General features: G+C 50.7%; 3 protein-coding genes, 1 long non-coding RNA gene and 1 other non-coding gene across 10 annotated transcripts in view; 2 read left to right on the forward strand and 3 right to left on the reverse strand.

Annotated features, from left to right (window-relative positions):
• Positions 1–146: 146 nt before the first annotated feature.
• Positions 147–6,193, reverse strand: EEF2KMT (eukaryotic elongation factor 2 lysine methyltransferase). Of its 2 annotated transcripts, XM_030002151.2 has the most exons (8): positions 5,943–6,193; positions 5,797–5,859; positions 5,101–5,181; positions 4,776–4,877; positions 4,453–4,586; positions 3,322–3,629; positions 1,810–1,959; positions 147–1,103 (listed from the first exon to the last, which is right to left on the reverse strand). In XM_030002151.2, exons 1-8 carry the CDS (start codon positions 6,018–6,020, stop codon positions 1,003–1,005), a joined length of 1,017 nt encoding a protein of 338 aa, XP_029858011.1. In that variant the 5' UTR covers positions 6,021–6,193; the 3' UTR covers positions 147–1,002. The 2 variants fall into 2 exon arrangements, with proteins under 2 accessions (XP_029858011.1, XP_040976331.1); XM_041120397.1 differs by lacking the exon at positions 5,101–5,181.
• Positions 6,113–6,185, reverse strand: TRNAK-UUU. The gene has a single exon. It is a non-coding gene; the product is annotated as a tRNA-Lys (tRNA).
• Positions 6,194–6,302: 109 nt separating the features above from the next.
• Positions 6,303–8,903, forward strand: NDUFB6 (NADH:ubiquinone oxidoreductase subunit B6). The gene is made up of 4 exons (XM_030001506.2): positions 6,303–6,586; positions 6,670–6,762; positions 7,396–7,440; positions 8,752–8,903. Exons 1-4 carry the CDS (start codon positions 6,407–6,409, stop codon positions 8,818–8,820), a joined length of 387 nt encoding a protein of 128 aa, XP_029857366.1. The 5' UTR covers positions 6,303–6,406; the 3' UTR covers positions 8,821–8,903.
• Positions 8,904–13,541: 4,638 nt separating this feature from the next.
• On the reverse strand, positions 13,542–14,959 carry LOC115335593. Its single transcript, XR_003921469.2, has 2 exons — positions 13,971–14,959; positions 13,542–13,808 (listed from the first exon to the last, which is right to left on the reverse strand). It is a non-coding gene; the product is annotated as an uncharacterized LOC115335593 (long non-coding RNA).
• A 5,833-nt stretch (positions 14,960–20,792) lies between these two features.
• The window catches only part of CAPN15 (calpain 15), a 56,240-nt gene continuing 52,698 nt past the window's right edge, over positions 20,793–24,334 (forward strand). For 3 of the 5 annotated variants that reach the window (XM_030001497.2, XM_030001495.2, XM_030001502.2), the window contains exons 1-3: positions 20,793–21,193; positions 21,285–21,471; positions 24,084–24,124. The gene's annotated coding sequence lies outside the window, so the exon portion shown is untranslated. The remainder of the gene's footprint in view (positions 21,194–21,284; positions 21,472–24,083; positions 24,125–24,334) is intronic. The other 2 variants (XM_030001496.2, XM_030001503.2) reach the window with 1 other exon arrangement.

Consider the following 24,334-nt stretch of genomic DNA (forward strand, 5'->3'; position numbering starts at 1 on the left):
CATGGCCTCCTTCGGCTTGAAGAATAAGATGATTCTTCATGTTTCAAGTTACCTATCATCCATTTTCTCTACTACAGAGGGAGAAGGCTAAAGTATTTGTTCATTTTCTTTTAAGTAGCTTTTAAAACAAGGTACAGAAAAGGAAGTCAGGAGAAAGCAGCATATTTTATTTTCTGCTTCAGGATTAATACTGTCCAACAGGAAAATTATTAATGGATTATGGAAAGTTTCAAAGAAGGTGAGCTCAGTTCTTCCTCCTTGCAGTATACGTAGAGTATTGCTGCAGAGTGCGATTCTTTATTTTCTGGCCATCTGAGAGAATGGCTTCCCAATAGTTAGTTATGAAAGTGATAGTCCTTATATGAGAGAAATGTAAATCAAGTTCTGATTTTTGTCATCATTGCAGAGTAAAGATGGACCTGATTTACAGCAGGGTCTATTACTTCCTCTTACAGCATCATGTAAGCTTGTGACACTATCTACTATGTTCACTGTAGGTATTGTTCATAATTTATTTTTAAGATGACCCATACTGCAAGTATGCTAGTATATACAGACAAGTATAAAAAAAGAGTAGACAATTACAGCTGGTTTTAATATTTAAAAAATATTTATTACTATGAAACACTGTTTTGCTCCCTTGTCAGTGTGAGATACTCATTCTGTGATCCTGCAGATATGCCTCCGTTGTTTACAAATCAAAACACAGCTGAAAAAAAAAAAAACCAGTTCAATTCTGTTGTCTTCTACAGAATCAAAGCGCAGTATGAGGGGGGCCTTTCTTTTCTGTTGCTTGAGGTTCACAGATACTTTTCAGGGGCAGCAGCTTGCTTGTGTACATGCTGACAATTACAGGAACAGGCGTAACTCACTTTGACAACAGTCCATGCATATAGTTGTATCCTCAGTGCCTCTCATGTACGTTTCTAGAATTCAAGATAAGCTTGTTGCAAGGACAAGATAGCTCCTGTTGGTCTGAAAATTCTGTCATATTTGCCAAGTCTATATAAATAGCTGTAGAATAGTTACGTTTGGCTGCATGTCACAGAGAAAAACAGTGTTGCTGTGGGCTGGAGTAATCTGCCATCTGATTCCAGCTTTTTCTGTAAAGAGAAACACTGGGAATCATTTTTCTGCTTAATAAAATGAAGAGCAAAAGTTGCACATCACGTTCTGTAAGAAGAAATTGTTAGCATGCTGTTAAAGCAAGCTACAGGCAAGTGCTTATGAGTATGTACTTTTAAAAATTAACAGTAACACTTCTGCTATGCACTCAGCATAATTTTGTGAATTAACCAATTGCTGTAGACCAGCTGTACAGCTAGTAGCCTGCAAAAGACAGGCTTTTGAAGAGTATATGAAGAAAAATCAAAAATCCCTCCCTATTTTATTTAATCTTTAGTTGTTCTTTTTTAAACCTCAAAGAACAGTTAAGATAAAGGTTTTAGGCTGCATCTTGAAGGTTATCGCTGTGACAGCGCAGCACAGATGGTTTTCATTCTTTAAGCTTAACCCTTTTTTAGTTTCCTATTGCCACCACAGTTGCAATTCGTCTCAAGTTGGCACTAACAGATGTAACTTGTGATAGACAGGATGTAGCAAAAAGCTTAAGTTCCAATCTCCTGATCAAATCTCTGTGGAAAAGTTACTGCTCTTAGGCAAACTGCTCTTAAATCCAGCTCTAGGATAAGAATCTCACTATTGGACAATACCCATCACCAAAAAATGCTCCTGTTCATCTCTACTGCAGATTAAGTAATGGGGAAAGAGGCCAAAGCTATTGATACACTTCACAAAAAAGGCACTTACCAAGTTCAGCCTGGAACAGGTGATACGTGTCTGGATTACGAATGGTGAAAGCAATGTAGACCTCAGGAGGTTTTCTGTCTGCTCTGGAAGTGGAGAGTTTTTGTAGCATACCAATAAGGACTAAAATGATCTCTGGATCATATACCACATCTGCACAGAAGGGAAAACATTCAACATTTATTGAGAATTGAGCAAAAACCAGAATGAAAACTACAAACCAAAACCACAAAATATTCATCTTGCAGGAGAATGTTATTGTATTCAGGGGTTAAAAATTCCCAAGAAGAGATCTTAGAAAATGCCTCTATTTTACATGCTATGTCAGGTTGCCCTCATCTTTAGTATCAGTCCAAAAATCACTAAAAATCAATGCTGCTTTTTGTAAATGGATTGTCGGATATTGTATTTAAGCCCATCTTAAGGGAGACAGCAAAAACGTTGAGCATTGGTACTCTCTGTTATGACTGTCCTTAGCAGAATGAGACTGCGTTGTTAAAAATCTGTATTTTAGAGGCTGATCGCAAAAGACTTGATTTGAACTGCAGCAGTTTTCATCTTGAATAATTTTCTTGAGAGCAGAAACAGCGATGAAAGGTAAAACTGATCACTAAGGGGTACAAATTGTCAGCCTTACTAATTAGCACTGTAATTCTGAAATGTGTCAGTCTTGTGTTCAGGACTGATATTCAAGAGGTGGTGGTTTATTACACAGAAATGTCGAAGGATGTACGCGTACCAGTGACAGACGTAGCAGTTACTCTTGATGCAATGTAATAAGGGATTGTCCTGCAGTAACTAGTAACAGCAAATAGTAGATATGTATAAATCGCCTTCAGTTTTGAGTTGCCTTGTCTTCTTGAGTTCAGCTTGGGCTGGTTTGTGCATTCTCTGAACAGTATGGTTGGCATTAGGTAACATACATACAGTGACTTCGTTTTACAGAATTCACGTATTTAATGCATCGTGATACTCTGATGACAAGGGCAGTATATTTTGTCATTTTTTCACCTGAATTCTTAGGTAATTTTTGCTTTGCAAAGCCCCAAATCAGGGAGTAAAATCCTGTAGCTACAGCTAAGAAATTCTACTATTGCTAGATTTTCCATTATTAGATTTTTATAAACTCCCTCTGGATTTATACATAGGCAAGTCCCAAAAAAGTTACTTTCTTTTAAAGTATGTGCTATCCCTCAAGAGAACACCAAGACTGTCAGTTATTTATGAGGCTCTTAAAAGTAGCAGATTCATCATCTTCTGTTTCTGGAATTTCTTTTCTGTATTTAAAAAAAACCCCAAATTTACTTTTCAGTCTGAACATAAAAAACTGCTGAGTATCTGAAAAAGACAGAATGGTGAAATGAACTGGGAGAAGATCTGTCATACGCTTGCAGATATGGTAACTGGAGTAGGGTTGAGTGAGTCCTGCACGCAAATACCTTTGCATTTATCTCTCTAACCTGCTTCTTCCTGCATGATAGCACACAGTGAGGCATAATCAGGAGTGTAAAGTACCTGCTGCAATGATGACATCAGGTTGAAGATCCAACAGTTGTTTTTCTGTAACTGAGCCCCAGTCAAGTTCTGCAACAATTAGTTTTGGGTTTTGGTAATGTGTTGCTTCTGCCTCCTGGCCTTGGGACTCTTTTTGGATGTGCTGGGTAGTTCCAGGCTCCAAGACAAAGCCATTCAAACAGATGTTTTCTGTCAGCTGTTTGAGAACACAATGGTGGTAGTCACTAAATATATATGTCTTGGGTTTGCAGGTTTTACAGATTGCAATTCCAGTGAAGCCGATCCCACTTCCTAATTCCAAGACTGTCCTGAAGGGTAATGGAGTAAAAGAAGTAATTGTTAGGACTCTAAATTGAGTTAGGAAATCAAAACATTCTAAGTATATCTAAAGATAAAATCAGTTACAGATTATTTCAATAATTTTTGAGTAAACCATCTACAGTCTAATCTTTGTCTCAAATAACTGGGAGAGGTGGTAAATGCTGAAGATGCAATCGTAAGCATAAGAATTAATTACTTGAAATACTGCTTTTGTGCATGGTACAAAGCATTTCCACCTGGTTTTAGACTTCTGCAGCATGGTTGTCTCCATCTAAACTGGTTGTCCAATTCTTCTCATAGTGGAGAGAAACAGGCACTTCAGCAGTGCAGTTCCTTTCCTTGTGAGGTCGATACTTAAAACTAACTTAGCTGAATCTTTCCTCAAAAGTGCTTGTTCCTCTCGACTGCTTCAAGTCAAGATGATGAGATTGGATATGCACACCTGCACATCGATCATCTAAAGTTAGCTGAGACGAATCCCATCATGGAGTGAAATGCACTAGTTAAAGTTACTGGTTAGATGGTGCAGTAGCTGAAATTTAACAGCCTACTTCACAGAGCAGGTCAGACTGCATGGTATAATGGTTTTGATTGTAAAACCTGTCTTAAAAGAACTACGAGGTCCTCTCCTGGATTAAAGTTTGACTGTTGCAGAATAGATGAGAGCAGCAGTTAGCCAGTAGCAAACGGGTGTAGTCATTGCAGTTATTTTGGGGGTAAACGCTGATTATTACTAAATTATAGTTGTGTAGCTCACCATATGAATGAAACTCTCTTTCCCCATCTCCCCGTCTGTGCTGCTCTGATTACCTGTTACTGAAAACAGCGGAGTTCTCTATTGCCCATTCAGCAAGATGAAGAGCAGCATCCCATGTGACGAGCCCCGTGGTTCCTCCAGAGATAATTGCCACGCTCTCGGAAAGGGTAACAGGTTCTCCCGTGGGCTGGAGGACACACACAAGAAGAGAGAGATGGATCAGCACAGACAACGCGTTTTACAGTTTACAATCAACATTAGTGCCTGGAAAAAGGCAGGAAGCACTTTGGGTTTCTGGGGGGTTACTTTTAAAGCCAATTATTGGTTAGATCAGATGATTAAAAGTGATTTATAACAATGCAGCATAAGTTCTTACCAGTAAGTAGTTTTTGTAACAGCGAGTAGATTCTTCTTCATTTAAAATGTCTGCCAGCATATCATACAGTTCATCCAGGGGTTCAGCTGCTGTGGATTCATGCTGTGTGAAAAAGAACAGGGCAGTTTCGGGTATCGAATTGTTTGTCATGAAGCAGAAAACGTACACACATCAAGTCCCATTTTAATACATCATTGGCCACAATATTTTATACTGAATGCTATTTTTTGTTAATACAAATAATTCAGCTTGGCCCATAGTGTAAAACTGGCATATTTTCAAGGAAAAAAAAAAAGTTGCAACCAACATGAAAAGTAAGCACTACCTTTTTGATGAGTTCAGTTAGAAAGCATCTTCTGTACTTGGTGGAGGGGGGGTATTTTACAGACAGAGGGTGGAGAATGGTCTAAAACAACAAAACAAGAACAGCAACTGAAACCAGTTACCAAGTGAAGATTTTATGAAAGGCAGTAAGGGGCCAGAGAAAGACAGGGGAGCCATTGATTGGTTCTTTGTGTCATGAAATGCATTGTGATTCAAGTCTGTAGCTAAAAGAAGTGACGATGCTGAGCCACAAAATCAAATTTGGTGATTTCTGATCAGTTCCTTAGTTTACAGATCCGCAGCAGGAAACGTGTTTTTCGCTTTTCAGAAAATAAATAGCAAAACCAAGCGGAAAGAGAGTCCGGTTAGCTCTATGTTGCTCTTCTCTTCTCTCTTTTTTGGTTTGCCATGTTATTTGCCATTTCCCGCCCACACGCAAAGTTTAATCGCCGTACGGGCTGACGCGCAGCCGGGCTGACCCGCTCACGGCACGAGACACCTCTGCTCAGGGACACGGGTCTTAATTTTGATGCTAATACAGAACAGCTAAGTAACAGGGAGAGAACGAAATCTGTTCTGCTGGGCCCAAAGAAAACCGGTGACGCAAAGTCACTTGTCTTCGTAATTAGGAGCAAACCCCAGCGATCGCTTTGGCTTTGGTCACATCGCGCGTTCACGGCAGCCCGGGCCTGCTCACCTTGTGCAGAATGTCCACGAGCAGGGAGGAATCCGGCGAGGTGCGCAGGTTTTGTTCAAGCTCCTAAAACAGAGGAAATAAATGAAGCTGAGGCTTCGCCGTCCTCCCGACGGGAGGGAGGGCGGCCCGCTCGCTCCCCACCGTACCGGCCAGGGGAAGGAAGGCAGCTGCCGGGCCGCCAGGAAGCGGCGCTGGAAGCGGGTCCCCAGCTCCCCCTCGGCCATGGCCGGGTGAGGCCGCGCATCCCCGGCCTCGCCTGATCGCCGCCCCGGGGCGGGGCCGCGGAGGAGGAGCCGCCAAGAAAGAGGAACCCTCCCGCCTGAACAGGGGCTCGAACCCTGGACCCTCAGATTAAAAGTCTGATGCTCTCCCGGCTGAGCTATCCAGGCCCATAGGGGGCGCCACGCGGGGCCCCCTCACCCACCCACCCACCGGGCTCGGCCTGCCCCTCCGCGCCCGCCGCCACGCCCCCTGGTGACGCGTCGCGGTGCGCCCTGAGGACGTCACCGCCGCGCGCCGTGGCGAAGGACACGGCGCCCGCCCGCCGCGCAGAGCCGGGCCAGGCCGCACCGGGACCGCGACCGGGACCGCGACCGGGACCGGCGGCGCCATGAGCGGCTACAGCGAGGACGAGAAGCTGCGGCTGCAGCAGCTCCGCGCCCTGCGGCGCCGCTGGCTGCGGGACCAGGAGCTGAGCGAGCGGGAGCCCGTCCTGCCGCGGCGGCGGCTGGGGCCGGTGGCCGCCTTCTGGGAGCGGTTCCTGCAGCCCGGGGGGTTCTGGAGGCACCAGGTGAGCGGAGGGGTGGGGGACGGACACACGGACCCGGTCCGGGCGGCTCCGGGCCTGAAGCGAGTCCCTGTGCCCCCCCGCAGGTGTTCAAGGCCTACCAGACCAGCGGCTTCATCCTGACGCGGGTCCTGGTTCCCGCCTGGATCATCCTCTACTACCTGAAGTACCACGTCATGGTGCGTGCCGCCCCTCTGTGCGGCCCCTGAAGGGAACGTGAGGAAGGGAGTTAAGGGAGAGGGAGGGAAATTTAGGTTAAACCCTGGGAGAAGCTCTCTCGGGGGCGGGGGGGTGGCGGTGCAACAAGCAGTCACTTAAGGGCTTGTACGAAGGGCTTAAGCGTCTGCTGCAGGCTCTGGTGACTTCCCACGGTCTCTTCACCCCTTCTTTTTCCTTGCTTGGGTGGCAGAAATGTTTATTTTTTTTGTGGTCTTTTATGGTAGTGACCAGCTTTGACCGTGTTGCCTCCTGCGAGCCAGAAAGCTGTGTCTTAATTGTTGGTTTCCTGGAGGAACAGTGGCCCTGGGGATAACCAGACTGCAGCTGCTGGTGTGGGGAAGGGGAACGGCCAACGTGCTGCCGACAGCACAGACCTTCCACTTCTACAGTCTTGTCTGACTTGGGAAGTGTAATTTTATTAGCCTCGGGTGTCTTTTTAAGTAGTGGAACAAACCCGGCCTAATGAGCCTTGTACTCAGTAGAGCTTGTGTTTTAGAAGGGTCATTTTCCCCATTTTGGAAATCCTTTGTAGTTCCTCTGGGTAACACTCCTTTTTCTTTACCCCTTCTGCCTCTTTTTCCCCCCACTTTCAGAAAACGCCACATGGAGCTGTTATGTCAAATCCACGGATATTCCCAGTAAGTCTACTAATACTTGTTTTATCTTCCAGCTTTGTAAAACAGGCAGAAAAAGGGTGACTTGGAGAGAAGTGCAGGTTTGCGTAGTGGCCTTGCAGGGAGAATTTCTAGAAGGATTAACTTGATACTGTGGGCAGGCTGCCCTGGAGCAGCACAGTTACAGTGTTTTTGAGCAGTTTTCATCTTGTCCTCAGAGCAGACAGTCCCTCTTTCAGTGGTACCTCCCTCTGTAGCGGCAGACTTTTGAGAACGTGGCTGACAGCACTGCCCATCCTGGGCGGAAAACACAAACATTCACTTATGGGAATGCAAGCGTTAGTTACAGCACAGTAACAGCATCTTTGTGAAGGGGTTTGGGTGTTCAAAGCTTCTGTGAAAGCGTGATTATCGATGCACGGAATGACAGAGAGGAGTGGTTCTGCTTCTCCTTGCTGGCAGGAGCGGCGATTGGCAGGAGTTGGGAGGAGTTCGGCGCTAAGTGTGTCAGTTCTGGCCGCACAAGCTTGGTCCCTGAAGGTCCCCCACGCTCAGGTGTCCCCAGAGAGATAGACTCATGCCACCTCAGCTTGGGACGAGTTTTATGAAGTGGGGAGTGTCCGATTGTTTTGTCTTTACTGTTTTCAGGCTGCTCTGAGCCGTTACTTGTTGATTGGTGTAGCGAGTCGGTGGGCAAGTATTCTCATAGCAGTTTAGCTCTGCTGTTTCTGACAGTTGCACATTTTTTGCATAACACCTGCCTAACTGTGCTTTATCTAAAATAAAATTATAAAAAGTTCCATCCGTAACAACCACATGGCAACGTACTGGAGGTCAAGCTGTGGGCCTCTGACTTCAGCCTAACTACTCACTCGAGTTAGGTCAGCTCAGTAGGCCAAGACAGTGCCTGAAGCTGTAACAAGCAGCAGTTGGGCATCAGATTGATTTTTGGGGGATTACGTAGCTCTTCACGGGCTATAGCCTGTGGGTTTGGAGACTCCCTTAGAGCTGTGCTGTGCTGAAGGTGGTTATGCAGTGCTGTAAGTCCAATGTACATTTTTAAAACAAGATGGTCTCAAAATGTTTGGCTGCTGTTCTGTAGCTGAAAAGAAGGGGTAAAGCAAGTACAGATTTCAGATAATTTGGCTGTTATTTCAGTGTCCTGGGAAATGTTGAGTGAATGAGAGTGTTCTGAGTAAGTTGTTGTAAGTTTTTTTTTTTTTTTTTTTTTGTCTGGAAGTGGGGACAGTTACAGCTTAAATGAAGGACTGTGCTATGTGAAGGGAGAGACTGGGTGTAGGAGGAAATGCTCACTATGCTCTCTCATTCCATCAGGGGGACAGAATTTTAGAGACGGGAGAAATTATGCCACCCCTGAAAGAAGAACCCGATGAGCACCACTGATGGTTAAAGCTGATTTCCTCCTTCAGCAAACAAGGCGAGAACAGCAACTGCTTTTTCTCTTCTATAAAAGAGTCTTTATTCTGTATTGCCTCAGCTTTTCTGTCATTTACTTTCTCCTTAGTCCACATTATTTCACTTGCTCCTCACATGGGAGTTTTTTTTGCCTTTGGTGAGCTTGATTGCTAAGCCCTGGTGATCTCCGACCGCCCCCTTCCTCAACTTCCTTGTCTGACCTGACAAGATCTGGCAGCAGGACAACGTGGGCCTTATAGTAACAGGAGAAATGGTATAGGTCCCAGGGGATTGTGGAGTACTCTGCTCAGAGGAAAGGTGTCGCGGTGAGCTCCTGCATACACACACAACGGCTGTCCTCTCCAGTCTAGCGAGCCCTTTTCTACCAACCAGTTCTGACAGAGACTTCCAGTGAAAATTAAGCTTCCACCTATGTCATCCCACTTCTCTGCCAAGAGAGGGTAGCCCAAGTGGCACTGCTGCCAAAACCTCTTTATTCTTTACCCTTTAGCACTTCCTTCTCTGTCTTCAGCCCTTTTTGAGTTGGAGTCTTCCTGCCCTCACAGGCCCCATGTACCTGAGGTGCTTTGTACTGGGGAAGACTGGCCTCTTGATGAGCAGGGAGTTGGAGTTGATGATCCTTATGGATCCCTTCCAACTTGAGATAGTCTACAATTCTAAGTGTTTTGGTGGCTACTTTGGGTATAGAAAAGGTTAAACCAGCAATCCAAAGGGTAACCTGAGGAATGTAAGGGGAGGGGCTGGGACAGAAGCCCCTCATGACCTCATGGAACCTTGTGTGACCAGTATAGCCTGTGCTTGTGAGGTCAAGGTGACAGGTAGGAGCCCCCCTGGTGTGCCCAGGGGCAGCCAGACCTCTTGTAACCCCTCTGGCAGGGACTTGCACCAACAGAGCCATGGGCAATGCAGGGGTGAAAACTCTCCTGTAGTCGACGGAGCTCATGGAGGCCACGGACCCCAAGTCAGGCACCCCTGCTCAGCCCGCAGCCCCCAGGCCCCTGCTGGAACTGGGTGCTCCCCAGGGCCTCACCAAGCCCGCAGCCGTCTCTTTCCTCGGGTAATAGGCAGCTCAGGGTGGGACAGCAAGTGGGGAATAAAGTGGAGGGGCAGCTGTGGGCTGTGAGGGGGCAGCAGGATCCTGCGGGTCATCACTGGGAGGCTCTGGAGGGGGGCACTGGGGAAGCTCGAGGGTCTCTGGGGGAGCTGGAGAGTCAGCGGGGGCTGTTCAGGGGCACTGGGGAGGGAGGAGACTGGAGAGTTGATGGGGGCTATTGAGAGTTATCAGTGGCAATAGGGGGGCAGTGGGGTTAATAGAGGAGTTGTGGGTGCTGCAGGGGGGCTGAGACCTGTGCTTCCTTCCCATGGCCATGGGGGTCCCTGTCAGTACCTCTGCCCCACGGTGCGTCAGTCCCCCCAGTGCGGAGTTTCCCAGGAGCCCTCCTCCCCCAAACTGCTGCACCCTGAAGCGAACCTTTGCCTGCACCAACTTGCTGCTGCTCAGCCTGGCCGACCCCGATGGCGTCGCAGACGGGGAGGCTTCCCCTGAACCCCACCTACACACGCCATGCCCCAGGGATAACGCCGAGTCCACCGCCCCACTGGTGAGTGACTGCTGGGGATGCCCCACCTCCCTAGGGTCCCCTGACACCCCCACCCCACTAACGAGAGACTGGTTGGGGTGCCCCACATCTCCAAGGTCCCCCTGCATGCTTCTGCAATGCTTGTGAAGAAGTGGGGACTCTGACATCTCCTGAGGACACCCCACACCCGTGGGGATGCCTGATACGCCCAGGGCTCCCAGATTCCCCCAAGGAAGCCCTGACACCTCTCCTCCTCTAGTGAGAGCCCCCTCCCCAGGACTACAGGGAATTCATAGCACTCCCACAGGCCCATGGACATCCCCACAGCTCTAGCACCCCTAGAGCCACCCCTGATCCCCCTCATCCCTACAATGTGGGGCTCAGCTGGCTGTTCTAGGCCACAGACTCGGTCCCAAGTCTCAAGGACAGGCGTGGGTCAGCTTGTAGAGCCCCGGGATCGCCTGGGCATTTTGGAACAGATAACCCTCCCCGAGCAGAGGGAATGGATACCTCTCCCTCAAACAGGGAGGGGTTTGAGTGTCACAACCCCACCACAAAAGACAATACAGGACATGGAATGTGTCCCGGCACAGTTACAGCAGGAGCATTCATCACCACCGCCTCGCCTGTCCCACTGACGAAGACAGCATGCGGCACTCGCTGAGCAGGAGCACTACCCACCCGCTGTAAGACACCACACTGCTGACAGCGTGCTGGACCTGTGCAATGAATGTGCCTCTCTACAAATACAGTAGTCTCTTCGGGGCTCTGGGCCTCTGTTACACCTCTCAAATTCTTTGAGTCTTATTTCTGACTTGTGCTAAATGTGGGTGATGCATTATCTTGACAATGAAATCAAAACTCTTCTGGGTTTGTAGAATATTGTTCCCTTAAATGTCCTCTGTATTACACAGGCATACACCATACACATACATGTAGACACAGGAGTACATCTTGTACGTAAATTTCTTTTGAGATCCCTACTGGCTAAAAAAAAAAAAAAAATCACTCTGATCAGTGATAGATACACATATATATAATAAATATATATTTAGTCAAGAATTACATTTCTGTAACTCCTGGTCTGCTCCGGGTGAGCTCCCAGTTTCTCCCACCCCACAGGGTATCCCTTTGCGTACTAGCTCACACACAGTGCTAGGCAAGTTCATTTACTGGAGGAGGAGGCGGCACTGAAGATATGGAGCCATCTCATCAATGCCTGTGTCTAGGCTGACATACAGTGGGACCTGTGAGGATTCGTACGGTGTTTGCTTGTTGGATCTTGACTGTGCGAGTCCATGGGGCTAGACAGGCTGCAGCCTGGGGCGCTGGGAGAACTGGCTGATGCTCTTGCAGAGCTGCTCTCTATCAATCAGCTTTGAAAAGTTGTGGTGATGGGGGGAGACCCTTCATGACTGGGGGAAAGCAAGTTTTGCACCATTGTCAAAAAAGGCTCAGGATTACCTGGGCAGCTACAGGACAGTCAGCTTCGCTTCAGTCCCTGGGTAAAAAGATGGAATGACTTTTAGAAGGCATGGCAGGTGGAGGAGGAAAAGATGGGGAACAGTCAGCGTGGAGTTACAGTGCCTGAAAAATGCGATTGCTTTCTGTGATAAGATGATGAAGTTTGATCAGGGCAGAGCAGTGGATGACATTCGCCTTGCCTTCAGCGAGGCTTTCAGTGCTACTAAGGCATTTGTTTCCAGGAATGCAGTTCACTGAAATATTGATGCCTCTGCTGCATCGGCCAAATGTTTGATTCTCTTTATAATTAACGACAGAAATAGAAACTTTTCTGGAATAACTGGCACCCTCTGTCTTTCTCCATTGGTTGTAGATGAAGACGTGATGGCCAGTACAATTTACATGCCTCAGTTTATACATCTAAAATTAGGTGATGTGAATCCCAGTTCATGTGACTTCCTAACAGAACACACTAGCATTCATCCACTACTTGAAATCGCTTTGTAACTGGGCAAGGTTAGTCTTATACGTTTATTCTCCAAATACAGAGGACCAAGCTGATAATGTTATTTCAGCCAGGAACTCCCCCATCACGCCAGAAGAGCTGGATGTCAGCAGTTGGTTTTTTCGTGCCATGTAGATACGATGTTGAAACCCACACTGAGTATGCAGCATCACCTCCACTCCTTTCTTCACTCAGTACTATGCAGTCATACTTCTCACGTCTCAATTAATAATCATATGCATAACAAAAGGGACTTAATTCACTTGCTCACACGTAAGCCTGCAGAGACACTTTAGCTGCTTTGAGGATCCTTCCTTGTCTCCAACTGCTACTCGGTAAGGTTGAAGATACCAAGGATGAGGACATCCAATAGGTCCCGTGTGACGTGTGCCAGACCTGTGTGGACATCACGGACACCCTAAGGTACCTCACGTGGCACCAACTGCCAATGTGCAGGGACTGAATGGTCTCCAAATGTGTCACTGTGAGCTGAGTGCCCAAGCTCCCGTTACAGGTAACACTCAGTAGCTTAGATGGTGATGGGTCTTACTCAAAATAGCCACTGTAGTGTAGCCAGCGGTTTTGTTCTAAGCCCAACTTCACCCTTTCCCCAGGGGATTCCGACAGGTTTTGCCCCTACAATGGGCAGAGGAACCCCACTGGCCATTTTGGGGTGCTGCCCCACATGCCCGTGCAGGGGCACGTGCTGGGATACCCGCCCTGTGCTTTCCTTGGGCGCAGGCAGGGCACTGGGGGAGCACTGAGCCCTGCGATTTCCCCAGTCCAGGAAACCCACCTGTGAGTGAGGGCTGCAGGGGACTGTTTCTCCCCTGCTCCACCCCTGAAGAACAAAGGGAGAGCTGCTTCTGCAGCCTCTGGAAAAGGATCTGTCTACAAATAAATGCATTGATACAACTAGCAGTTACGAACAGAAGCAAAAGCTATCCACTTGGCTTTTGGTCCCTGCATCATCTTTATGGAAGACTGACAGGTCTCCCAAATGTGTTGCTATCACAACTGCCCTCAACTGCCCACACAGAAAGCCTCGGGTCCACTTTGGAGAGGGTCCAACAACCTAAAGATAACATTTCCCCTATTAAGCAGCCGTCCTTTTTCATTTAGCAACCATGAATCCCCTCTTCAAGTGCGGTGGCATGAGCGACGCCGCTTTTACTGGAACAATGACCATTTATTTCACATCCGTGCGTGCCGGCCCATCTTGGCCGATTCACATCTGGGATCCCCCTTCCCATTTTCACTTGTGACTCTGGGAGGGGAGCACCGTGCACCCTGAGCTCAGCAGGTGCTGCTGCACGAACTGCTCCCGCTTCTCACCTCAGCGGGGCGGGAGGGTTTGAAGCTGCTTCTTGAACAGGTGAGTCTGGCAGGGGGCTGGGTTGGGACGTCTTCATCTATGACCAATGGAGAAAGACAGAGGGTGCCAGTTATTCCAGAAAAGTTTCTATTTCTGTCGTTAATTATAAAGAGAATCAAACATTTGGCCGATGCAGCAGAGGCATCAATATTTCAGTGAACTGCATTCCTGGAAACGAATGCCTTAGTAGCACTGATCTCAAAAAGTGAGGGATTGTAGATCTGAAGCTGGATAGAAGAGCAGGCCCCACCTGTACCTACCTGGCAGCCCAGCCGCACCTCAAGCGCTGGCTTCGCAGCACCCGAAGGCTGCGGTTCACGGGCGAGAGCTTTCGGGAGGCTCACCGAGGCTCCCGCCGCTGCGCGCCCACGCTCTCCACCTCCCCGCCGGTACGGCTCCTTGCCAGCCGAAGCTGAAGCACGGCTGCGCATCGCCCGGAGGGCCCAGGCAACTCCCTGCCAGTTTCAGGTTGGCTTCATGTGCCGCCAGGTCATTAAGAGCTGTAATTAGCCAGGGTTCAGCGGCTTCTTCCAAGGCGGCTGGGCTGGCCGTGCAGCGGGAAGGCCGGGCGGCCCGGCTTTGCTCAGCCCCGGGCTTCTGATCTCTGCACCGGGAACGCCCGAGCCCTCATCCTCCATCTCCTAACGCTGCCGCTGCCCGCCCCGGGGGAAGCGGATGAGGGCCGCTCGCCCCGCGGCGCCGGGACACGCTCAGGGGCTCACGTAGCCTCGGAAGAAAAGGCCGCCTTCGCTTGAGAGCTCAGAACCGCGCAAGAACCCGCCGTCCGCACCCACGGCCCCGAGCGACCGGAGACCCGGGGCCCGCCGGGCCGGGCCGGGCCTCGCCCCCCCGCCCCGAGGCGGCGCGCTGCCGCGGCGTCCCGCCGGCCGCAAAGCACCCTGGGAGTTGTAGTCCTCCCCTCAAGGCAGGGGCCGCCGCTACCGGCCGCGCCTCGCCGCCTCCCGCTCCCCGCCGGTCCCTCCGCCCGCCGGGGGACCCCGCCGGCCGCGCCCCGGCCCCGCACCACCGCTCCCGGTGCGCTCCGCTCGGGCCGCCGCCTTCCGCTTCCTCCGCGCGGCGCCCCTCGGGGCTTGTAGTCCCCCCGCGCTATTCACGACGGCCTCTGCGCTGTTTCCGCGCCGTAGCGCCCGGAGGCCGGGATGGGGCGCTACGCCACGGCGGCGGCGTAAGGGCGGGCTCGGGGACTCCGGGGCAGGCCGGGCCGGCGGCGGAGCGGGAGGAAGGCGCCGGCGGAGCGGCCGGGCTCCGCGGCGGGCGGGCGGGCGGGAGGGAGGGGGTGGAAGTTGCTCTGCCCGGGGGGAAAGTGCGGGGCCGGGGTGGGGGACGCGAGCAGCAGCGCGGCCGCCTCCATCCCCAGGTAAGCGGTGGCGGGGGGCGGCGGGGGCCTCCGGGAGCGCGGGGGAGGTGGAGACGGGCCGCCCGGGGCCTCCCGCCGCAGCCCCGCGGGCCGCGGCTCGCACCAGCGCCGCCGGGTCGGCGTTCTCCCGGTCGGAGCCTTCGGCTGGGCCCCGGCCTCCCCCGGGCCGCCCCGCACCACCTGTTGCCGGTGGGCCCGAGCCCGGCTGGCCGCGGGCGGGGGGCGGCGGCGGCGGGAGCCGGGCCTGGAGGCCGGGGAGGGGCGGGGAGGGGGGCCGGTGTCGGGGTCCCGCTGCTGGGGCAAGCCGGGAATCCCGCCTCGGGGGTCTGCGGCTGTTGGGGTGCCTTAGCCGGGGTTTGTGAGGTGACCTGAGGCTGCGGCTGCCCTCCTCTTACCTCAGCCCCGACGGGGTTTTAACGAACTCGGGAGTCGTGCAGCAGCCGTGGGGAGACGGGAGAGGCTTCGTGAATGCCCGTGCTGCAACGCCTTACCTGCCTGCGCCGAGCCCCTTGCAGTGCGCTCTGGTCTCGGTACAGGGAGATCGAACCTCCCGGTTCTCCTCTCGGGCAGGTAAGCCTCGCTTATGGTAGCGAACGGGCACGGTACTGCTGCGGGGCTGGACCACGGCAGAGCCCCCGAGAGAACCAGCGACGCCTGTCCTTCAGGTCTGCACTCTAACCTCCAGGTTAGAAACCCGTCTGCTGGGGGCTAAGCCGGGTTTTGTGCAGAGTTTCTAAAGCATTTGTGAATTTGCCCTTTAGAATTGCTTGGCTGGCTCTTATGCTTCGGTCTTTGAAGCATCCTAGGCTGCTTCGGGCCCCGGTGCCTCATCGAGACCCCTGGATTTTACTGCACGTCAGCTCAGCTGCAGTTGTAAGCAAGTCAGCCTCCAGATGCTGGATGCAGAAGTCTGTTACAGTGGATGGAAAAGGCTCTGTATGCTGGCTAGCCTCTCCATTTTCTGAGCAGCTCTCCTCTCCCCTCCCTGTGCCTGCTTCTGGGCTACATCCCTTCCCTCCCAAGCATCAAGAAACAAATGTTTTGGGGTGATCGTCTGGTGAGCTGTTGGGGGAGATCAAATAACGTGCACGTTGTGTTTGAAATGTCATATTGTTTCGTCCAAGCGTTTTTTCAGATCGAAATCTCAGCTGGTGCTCAGCGCTCCGTAGGCCTTCAGGCCCGGGATGCGGATGGGTGGTTTTTCATGGTCGGACAGAAGGTTATCTGAGAAGCGCTTACTGTACATGGCCTGGGGTGTTCGTGCATGGACAGTGGTGCGCTGCTGTGGGTCGGTCAGGAGGTAATGGAGACCAGGAGATGCGTTTAGAGGGAGCTGAGGTAGAGATGAGCGGTGCAGGTCACAGCCGCTGGCTGATGGAGATAGGCTGCAGGTCCCAGACTGTAGCCCTTGTCAATCTGAACACAGAGATCTTGCCATACTTTGCGCGTTGTCACCTGGGACTTGTAGGGACTTGTGCTTCAAGGCTGTACGGTGTGTGAGCTGCCACGTCTCCTAGACTGGAGGAGACCTGCGGTGGGAGGGTGGCCCAGTGGCAGATCGGCCTCCTGTGACGCTGCAAGTCTGCCGGTGGCTTTTGTGTGGCCATTTCTTGAGACCCGCTGCTGAACAGACTGGCTTGTTCCCGTGAGTGAACCAGAGCAGGACTGAGCTCTGCCTGAGGAACAAGCTGCGGTAGCACATCATGTGTCAGACAGGCATGATTCAAATTGCCATGATTTTATGTACGTGGTGATATTAACTAGTTTAAAGTTGCATCAGCTTCTGTTTGTGTCCAAGGCTTTAACAGTTGAAGGCAGAAGGCAAGACCCAACATTGCTCCCTTCCCCGGGTGGGGTTGGAGGGCTGGAGAGGCCTTTGAAGGTTTGATGTGACTTGCTGTGTTGGCTAAGCCATATTACTTTGGCAGGAAAGCAAGCAGCCTCCTTGAGCCTGATGACTTGCTGCGTAAGGGAACCCAAGGCGTAGGCCAGGCATAATGTCTTTTGAATCGGAATAAGTATTGAAAAACAAAACGAAACTGCTAAAGTTGCACATAAAAAAGGTCGGGCGTCCTGCCCAGACTCGGAGCTGTCTCATGGTAGCGGAAGGGCTGGGTGACCCTGTGGAGGGGCCTGGATGCCCTCGTGAGATGCACTGATTACCCCGCCACTCTCCTGGGCTGTCCACAGGGCACCCTTTATCTTTGCTCTGGGCACCCTTTATCTTTTCTCTGAATACCACTAGCTTTGCAGAAGGAAATGGCCTGGGCCCTGGTGTTGCCTCAGCCAGCTGAGCGCGATTGGCTTTATCTTGTGGAAAATACGCTACTTTTATCTGTCCCTGAGGTTTTGTGGGAGCTTGCCAAGTTTGCAGCGGTTGCACGTGAGACCTAGAGAGAGACCCAGCCAGTCCCCAGGCTGGCGTGTGCGGACATGGCTGTGCTGATGTCTGCTGGTGGGGGTATCGTCTGCTCTCAGGTGAGATGCAAGTGGAAGAAATGCTTTTTTCCTCCCATCTTCCCGCTTCGTCAGAAGCCAGGTTTTTGTTCGTTTCTGGGTTCATTGTGACCTTTTCTCTGAGCAGAGGGGTCTGGGAAGGATCCTGTGGCATTTCTTCAAGTGAGGGTCTTTACAAAACAGGGGGAGGCTGGACCGAAGGGCTGTGGCTGCCTGCAGTCAGACCCGGGGGCAGGGAGAGAAGAGGCTGATTTGGAAAGTGCGTATCAGAGCGCTGTGTCCTGCCGAGATGGCTGTCTCCTAGCACACAGTGCTGGGAGGAAACTTGTGCGCAGCCGATTTGCTGGAACTTGGGGCTCTGAGAAAGGTCATATACAGTGCAGCCTTGGAAAAGCTGCTTATGCGGGTGGGACAGGTGAGTCAGTGGCTTCCTCCTCATTTTCCATCATAATCCCACTCTTCAGAGCGAGACGTGCTGTCTGCCTGCTCCCCAAAAGCCTCCTGGATCTGCCTGCATTTGCCTCAACCTTGCGGTTGCAGTTGGACCCTGTCTGAGTATGCAGCCCTTTCCAGGCCACCGTCACCAAGCTGGGCAGGGAGGAGCAGGCTGCTACTGAATTTCTGTTGCACTGTCATTGCTATTTGGAGTGTTGATGCTTGCCTTGTATTTAGCAATGGCAGCTGAGGAAGCCAAGGGAGGCAGAAGGGCTGTTGCCTGCGCAGGAGAAACTTTTAACTCTTGCCTTCACAGCTCCCTTCCCCATGCCTTGGCAGCTCTCAGGTTGCCTGATAGGAAATGCTGGTGATGTTCCCAAAATTTGCTCGTTTGGCCGCTTAAAAGATGAGGAGGGGTTTTGTGTGCTGTTTCCTCTTGCTCTGGAAAAAAATGCTGCTGCCCTGGTGCCTGGGCAGAAGGAAGGGGGAGCCCTGGAAAGGAAATAAGATCCAAAGAAATGTGTCACCAGCAGAAAGAGCAATTGTTTTCCTGCATTTACATTGCAGAGCGTAGTCCTGTTCAGGCAGCCAATGTTTGACAGCCGAGATAATACATTTATATTGATGTAATTAGCGGGACGTGGAGTTTGCTGAATGGCTTGGGGGCAGCATGATTTTCAGTCTAACTCCAGCAAATAGATCAGGGAGGATTGGAAAGCTGCCGTGAGTTGCTAGAATTGGCCCTTTGGGTTTCTGGAGGTTGAGTACATTACTGCTGATATTTCCTATTGTGCTGTACCCTGCCTAGTTGAAAAGAAAATAACTTGAGGGAACACGGGGCTATTTTTGCCAGCTTGAGATGATCAAGTTTGATTTCTAAAAACTGAAGCTGAGTCTTTAGGCTTGCACATTAAAAACAGTATTGGCACCATTTCTCTGTTCCTCTACAAATGCATGCCTCTGCACTTTGCCAATGGTGTAAACTCTAATGTGTGTTCATAAAAAAAGAAATAGCTTTTCTGTTCCTGCAATGCAGCCCCTTTTGTAGCAAGCCAGGGCGCTCGCTAAATGCTGTGGGCCTGAACAGCGTCAGCATTAGAGGAGGGTGGCTATTGCACTGTGTCAGGGAGGCCAAGCTGGTGTCTCGCCCCACTCCTGGGATTAGCAGCCCTTACCAAAGCTGCAGGCTTATCAATACACATTTGCTTTGGTAAAATAGAGACTGAGACCTTACAAAAAGGTGTCGTCCCCCTCTGGTGATATTGCCCAGCTGCATTTCTAACGTGGCACTTCCTGCAGCACTGAAGTTTTCCCTTCAGCATCTTGTTCCCAGCACCAGCCCAGATGACTTTGGTTTACTGAGGATATCACAGGCAGCTTCCCAACTTGTGTTGTGTTCCTCTGACAGCAGAAGGTCCTTCTGCTCCTGTAACAAAGAGGTTTGCAGAGAAGCTAACTCTCAGACAGCTTTGCCGGGTAACAAGTTAACTCCCCCGTGTTTGTGCTGGTCCATGGAAGTGGGAACACAGCACGAGGGTCCTTGCGTGCTGGGCTGTGCCCTCCCGCTCTGTGGCAGCTCTGCTCTCCAGAGAGACTGCAGCACTGATGTGGTCAAGGTCTTGCTCTCCAGCTTGTCCGTATCGGTCACCCGCCTGCAAGACTCAGGCCAGCAGGCAGAGCTCGGGCAGTCCTTGGAATTTCAGCACAGCCAAAAGGTTTTATTTTAAACTGCTGGTTGTTAAGCGGTTTCTCTTTCTAGCCCATGTGTATGGAAGCACATCTCCTGCAAGAAAAATGATGTGGTGTCACGTAGACTGACGTAGGCATTTGTGGGGTACTCCGTCCTCTGGTGTTTGTCTCGCTCTCTCTTTAGCTCTCCTAAGCCTTAAGCCTTTCCAGTGAGGAGGAGCGGCTCAACTGTCTGAGTGCCTTGGAGATGCTGTGGGCCTGGAGCTCCCTATGTAGCCAGTGCTGTACAGACCCTTGGGCTAAAAGGATCAGGGTGGTCCTTTTGAACCTCAATGAGTCCCGTATTTACTTTTTACTGGTCCCCGCGTGGTGTCTCTTGCCCACTCCATAACATTCTGCATTTGCTGGTTTGACTCCATTAGCAGCACATGTCTGGGTGTTCGCTACAGGTCGTCTTTTCCCCAGTGCCTCAAAATCTCATTGGTGCAGAGTGCTGGAAGACAAAAGCTCTTTGTGAATTTGCCATAACCTACCCCAGGGGCATCCTGCTGCACCTGATGGTGTGGCTGTGGGGAGAGTGGGCAAGGTGGTGGCCGCAGAACCGGGTCGTTGCTCTTGCATGCTTCTGCCGTGCTCCCAAAGCACCTCAGTGATCACATTGTTCTGGCTGAATTCTCATTTGCTTTTTTGCTCCCTCTCTGATCTAAAATAGAGAAAGTGAGAGTGTGCTGGTGAGCCAAACAGTTATGGACAAGGGTTCTTGTTGCCTCCATCTGATAAAAGCCCGTCCCAAAGGAGACAGCACTTTCACAGAGTATGAATTTCATTAAACGGGTTGTTTTGAGAGCAGAGATTATGAAGGAGGAAGGGGAAATGTCTTGGGGGAGGGAGGTTTGTCGAGGCAGGTATTCAAACATCATGCCTTCTTGGGGTGGGATGGGCACGTTTGACATAATCAGAGGAATTTGTGCTTTTGAATTTCCAGTAGATGTAACTGCTAACGATGTCCTGGTCATGCAAAGTAATTAACATCTGTTTCTGTATTTCAACATTCAGGCAGTGTGCCCCTCCAGACATCCCTACGTTCACATCCAGACCCCTTGGGAGATCCTGCCCTGTTGCTAATTGTCGAGAGCTGTCCGGAATCTTTATTGTTAAGATCCTGCTGTGCTCGTGAGGTGTTACATTACCTGGTGCGACGACAGCTCTCACCAGAATGCTAAGCAGCAGCCGCCGTCAGAGAGACTAAGGCCAGTGGTGGGAACAGAAATATAAAGTCACCGCCAAAGGTTCTGAAACCACGAGTGAAGAATCTGAGTTGACCCAAAAGCAGGCCGGTTCCTGTCTCCAGGCGGGACCAAGCTCCAGCTCATTGCCAGCCAGATGCAGCAGGAAGCACAGAGCCTTCTGAGAGCTGTAGTTCAAGTGGATGCTGATTGAGTGACCTAAAATGTGAGGTTGGTTGCATGTGCTGGTGCGATGCTGATCAGCCCAGAGTCTCACCAGCCATTTATCCTTATGTGCCTTTCTTTCCTCTCAGTTCGCCAGCTTGGTGCAGCAGCCGCTCCTTCTAGCAGGCTTGGTGTGCTACCAGCAGCTCTGTGCAGAGACCATCTAGCATGCTCCTCCAACCGGGCTGCTCAGCTGGTGCCAACAGCAGCCGTTCGATTCCAGGGACACCAGGCTGAGTTCATACCAACTGGGCACTGGACCTGCAGAGCAGAAACTGTGTTGGGTGAGAGGCTTTTCTGACTGCACTTCACTCTGTGATGGGCTGGGAGGGGCTGAAAGACCTTTTCTCCTCTGGTTTGTAAGCACGGTTACCCCACTTCTTCTCTCCCACGCTTCTCGTTCTTGTCTTTCTTCCTTGTTTTGATTCCTTCTTTGAGTGTTGCCCTCTCTTACTGCTGTGGGAAGGCCGTGTACTCTTATAGGTGGGGATACTGGCATCTCCTGGTTTTCTTATGGTGAAGAAGAAACTGTAGGAGCGGAAGAGAAAATGTGGGGTCTTCCAGGACCTCACAATCTTAAGCTGTGGAAACTGCATGACTGTCCCAGGGTGTGTGAGGCAGTGCAAGGGCAGGGAAATAAATTAATAATCTAAGAAACTCTGCGTTGCTTTGCCTGCAATAACCACAATGCCATGCCAGTTCCCAGCCCAGGACTGGGACAGAGATATGACTGTGTTGTACCTTAGGTGGCTGGGCTGCTTTCAGCGAGCCTGCTCTGCAGAGACAGGATGAGGTGGTGGGAAGCCAGTCTGAGCTTGTACCTTCGGGATATGCTTGCAGTGCCTGCTGCAGGAGAGTGTCTGATGGTATTGTCCTTGTGTTCAAATGAGCCAGGCTGATGTGGCCTTATCCAGGCCAGGGCTTTGGGTTAATGGAATGGATGCTAGTGTGCTGTGTGTTGGCCGATCTGGTCTGCCTGGATGTGTATGGGCTAGCTGGAGTCTCCATGTGACTTTGGTGTCCAACCTCAGCAGAAGCTCTGCAGGAATCTCCTACAGTTTGGGGTCAATGAAGCCAGGCCATGAGCACTCTGGTCTTTGAGTGGTGACTGTCACCAGGCAGGTGTCGGCTGAGATCTGCACCATGGCTAGTTCTCAACTGTGGGAGGGATGAAGTAACATTTGTGCTCTTGGATCAGTTTTGATACAGCCTCGGAGTGTCTTGTGAATGCTGCTGCAGGTGTGCAAAGCCCTTGTTCCCGTTGCCTGACCTTGCCATGCAAGGTGCTTTAGCAAGCAGAGCCTGGTGGAGGGCAAGTTGGGGTTCTGTATCACCACATGAGGCTAAGGCAGCTGGATATGTCTTGCAAGGCATTTGAGAGTGACTCCTGTAACATGATCTCCTCTCCATCTGCCTCTTTGGGTTAACATGGGTTCAGGATGCAGCTGGCTGGTCTTGGTTAAGAGACCAGCTCCATCACTGTGCAGGGAGTTGTGTTGGATGGCCCGTTAGGGCTGGCTTTGCTGTAGCGAAGGCAGCTTCTTACTCAAAGCATCTGCATTATGTTTCAGCCCTCTCATCTTAAGAGTGTAGCATTTTCCTCATGTGATCATTATATTTGTTCAAATAACTGCTCTCATGGGCAAATATTGCTTAAGGCGTTGTGTAATTGAACACATCCTACAGTTTCAGCTGTATTGGTGTAGCTAAAGCTGCTTGTGATGGAGACAGTAAGCCAGTATAGCTACTCTGGTGAGGAAAGGGGAGTATCATAGTGGTGTTAGGCACTGTTATATCTCTGTCACTTCAGTTGTACCAGGTATTATTCCAGTCATATAATTTCAATTACAATATTGTCTCCTAACAGAAATAATGGCATGGCTATGACATCAGTGTGCGGAAGGATTAATTTGTTTTTCAGGATGGCCCTGGACAGAGTACGTGTGTAATCTGGAGGTGGAGAGGGTTGAGCAGTAAAGTGATGCTTCTCCATTAGGTTATAGCATGGAGCTGTGCTAGAAGAGGAACTATCTTCTTGCCTCCTGGGTTTCATTATCCCTGTCCAACCTCCCCTGTGGTGTCCTGGTTCCCTGTGCTCACAGAGAAGTCGGTAGCCTCTTGTGCAGTTCTTGGTGTTTCTTATGCTTTTATCTCCTGGTTGTTTCTGATGGAAGTGCCAAATGCCACTGTCGTCTGTCAGGTGTATCCTACCTCTGTGCTTGCCTGAGGCACAGCCAGAGACATGGTGGTTTAAATCTAGGTCAGTTGGTTGGAAACTGGGACATGGTGTCCGGAAAGTCCAAATTGCATACAAATGGCAGAAGGAGGCACCCAGGTACTGCTGCCCCTGGGAAAAGAGCCCTTATGGCTCTGGACAGGGCAGTGCGGTGGAGACTGGGAGCTGTCTCTAGCATGGGATACAGCTGGATGTGGCTCGGATGAATTACATATTTACTGTCTGTCTAATCCGTGTTAGAATTAAAGCTGTGGCTGGAGTGTCTGCGGACAGTGTGCTCAGGGGACATCTTCTCCACCTCCTGTCTCTGAGACTTTGCTTTCCAAGTCCGTGCTGTGGGTTTTCACTGGCTGTGAGACTCCGCTTCTTGCTGCAACTCTCTTCCCCTCCCTTCTGCAGTGGCCAGCTCTTCATCTGCTTACCTGTCAGCTTAGCACGATCTGAAGATACAATCCCTGATGTCCTTTTGGGTATGACCTCATGTTTGTGCTATGCCTGGGCACCTATGGCCCACTATGAATTCAGCTTGCTGAGTGATTGGGAGGAACTTCATGGGTCATCAAGTCCAGCTCCCTACTGCTGAAGACAGTCATCTTGTGCAGGTCATGAATTTGTCCAGGAACGAATTGTTGGAACTAACTCTGTGCTTTTTTCCCCCAGTGCTTCTGGAGCAGCTGGTCCAGAGATCTGCTCTTTGAAAGGTTAGAAACCCTCCTCTGACTTCCAGTATCCAGTTTTCTTGGGCTGGTTTATTGTACTTGTGCCACTGCACGGTGTCATCTTGCAGATGAGAGATGACTTGCAAATTTTTTTCCTTCCCTGGTTCGCTGTAACCTTTATGTCCTGCACCAGTCATGGCTCTCGATGCAGATTTTTCCTGAGAAATGTGTTGAAAGCTACTTTGTTTTTCC

This window comes from Aquila chrysaetos, chromosome 25 (genome assembly GCF_900496995.4).
Source record: "Aquila chrysaetos chrysaetos chromosome 25, bAquChr1.4, whole genome shotgun sequence".
Classification (NCBI taxonomy): Eukaryota; Metazoa; Chordata; class Aves; order Accipitriformes; family Accipitridae; genus Aquila; species Aquila chrysaetos.

What these genes read in the sequence shown, in the direction of transcription:
- NDUFB6 (XM_030001506.2), top strand. Translation starts at nt 6,407, where the DNA reads ATGAGCGGCTACAGCGAGGACGAGAAGCTGCGGCTGCAGCAGCTCCGC. An exon ending in GGGGGTTCTGGAGGCACCAG is followed by an intron (nt 6,587 to 6,669) that starts GTGAGCGGAGGG and finishes GCCCCCCCGCAG; the next exon opens with GTGTTCAAGGCCTACCAGAC. An exon ending in CAAATCCACGGATATTCCCA is followed by an intron (nt 7,441 to 8,751) that starts GTAAGTCTACTA and finishes TCATTCCATCAG; the next exon opens with GGGGACAGAATTTTAGAGAC.
- EEF2KMT (XM_030002151.2), bottom strand. Translation starts at nt 6,020, where the DNA reads ATGGCCGAGGGGGAGCTGGGGACCCGCTTCCAGCGCCGCTTCCTGGCG. An exon ending in TCGTGGACATTCTGCACAAG is followed by an intron (nt 5,182 to 5,796) that starts GTGAGCAGGCCC and finishes TTGTTGTTTTAG; the next exon opens with ACCATTCTCCACCCTCTGTC. An exon ending in TGATGTCATCATTGCAGCAG is followed by an intron (nt 1,960 to 3,321) that starts GTACTTTACACT and finishes CCTTCTGTGCAG; the next exon opens with ATGTGGTATATGATCCAGAG.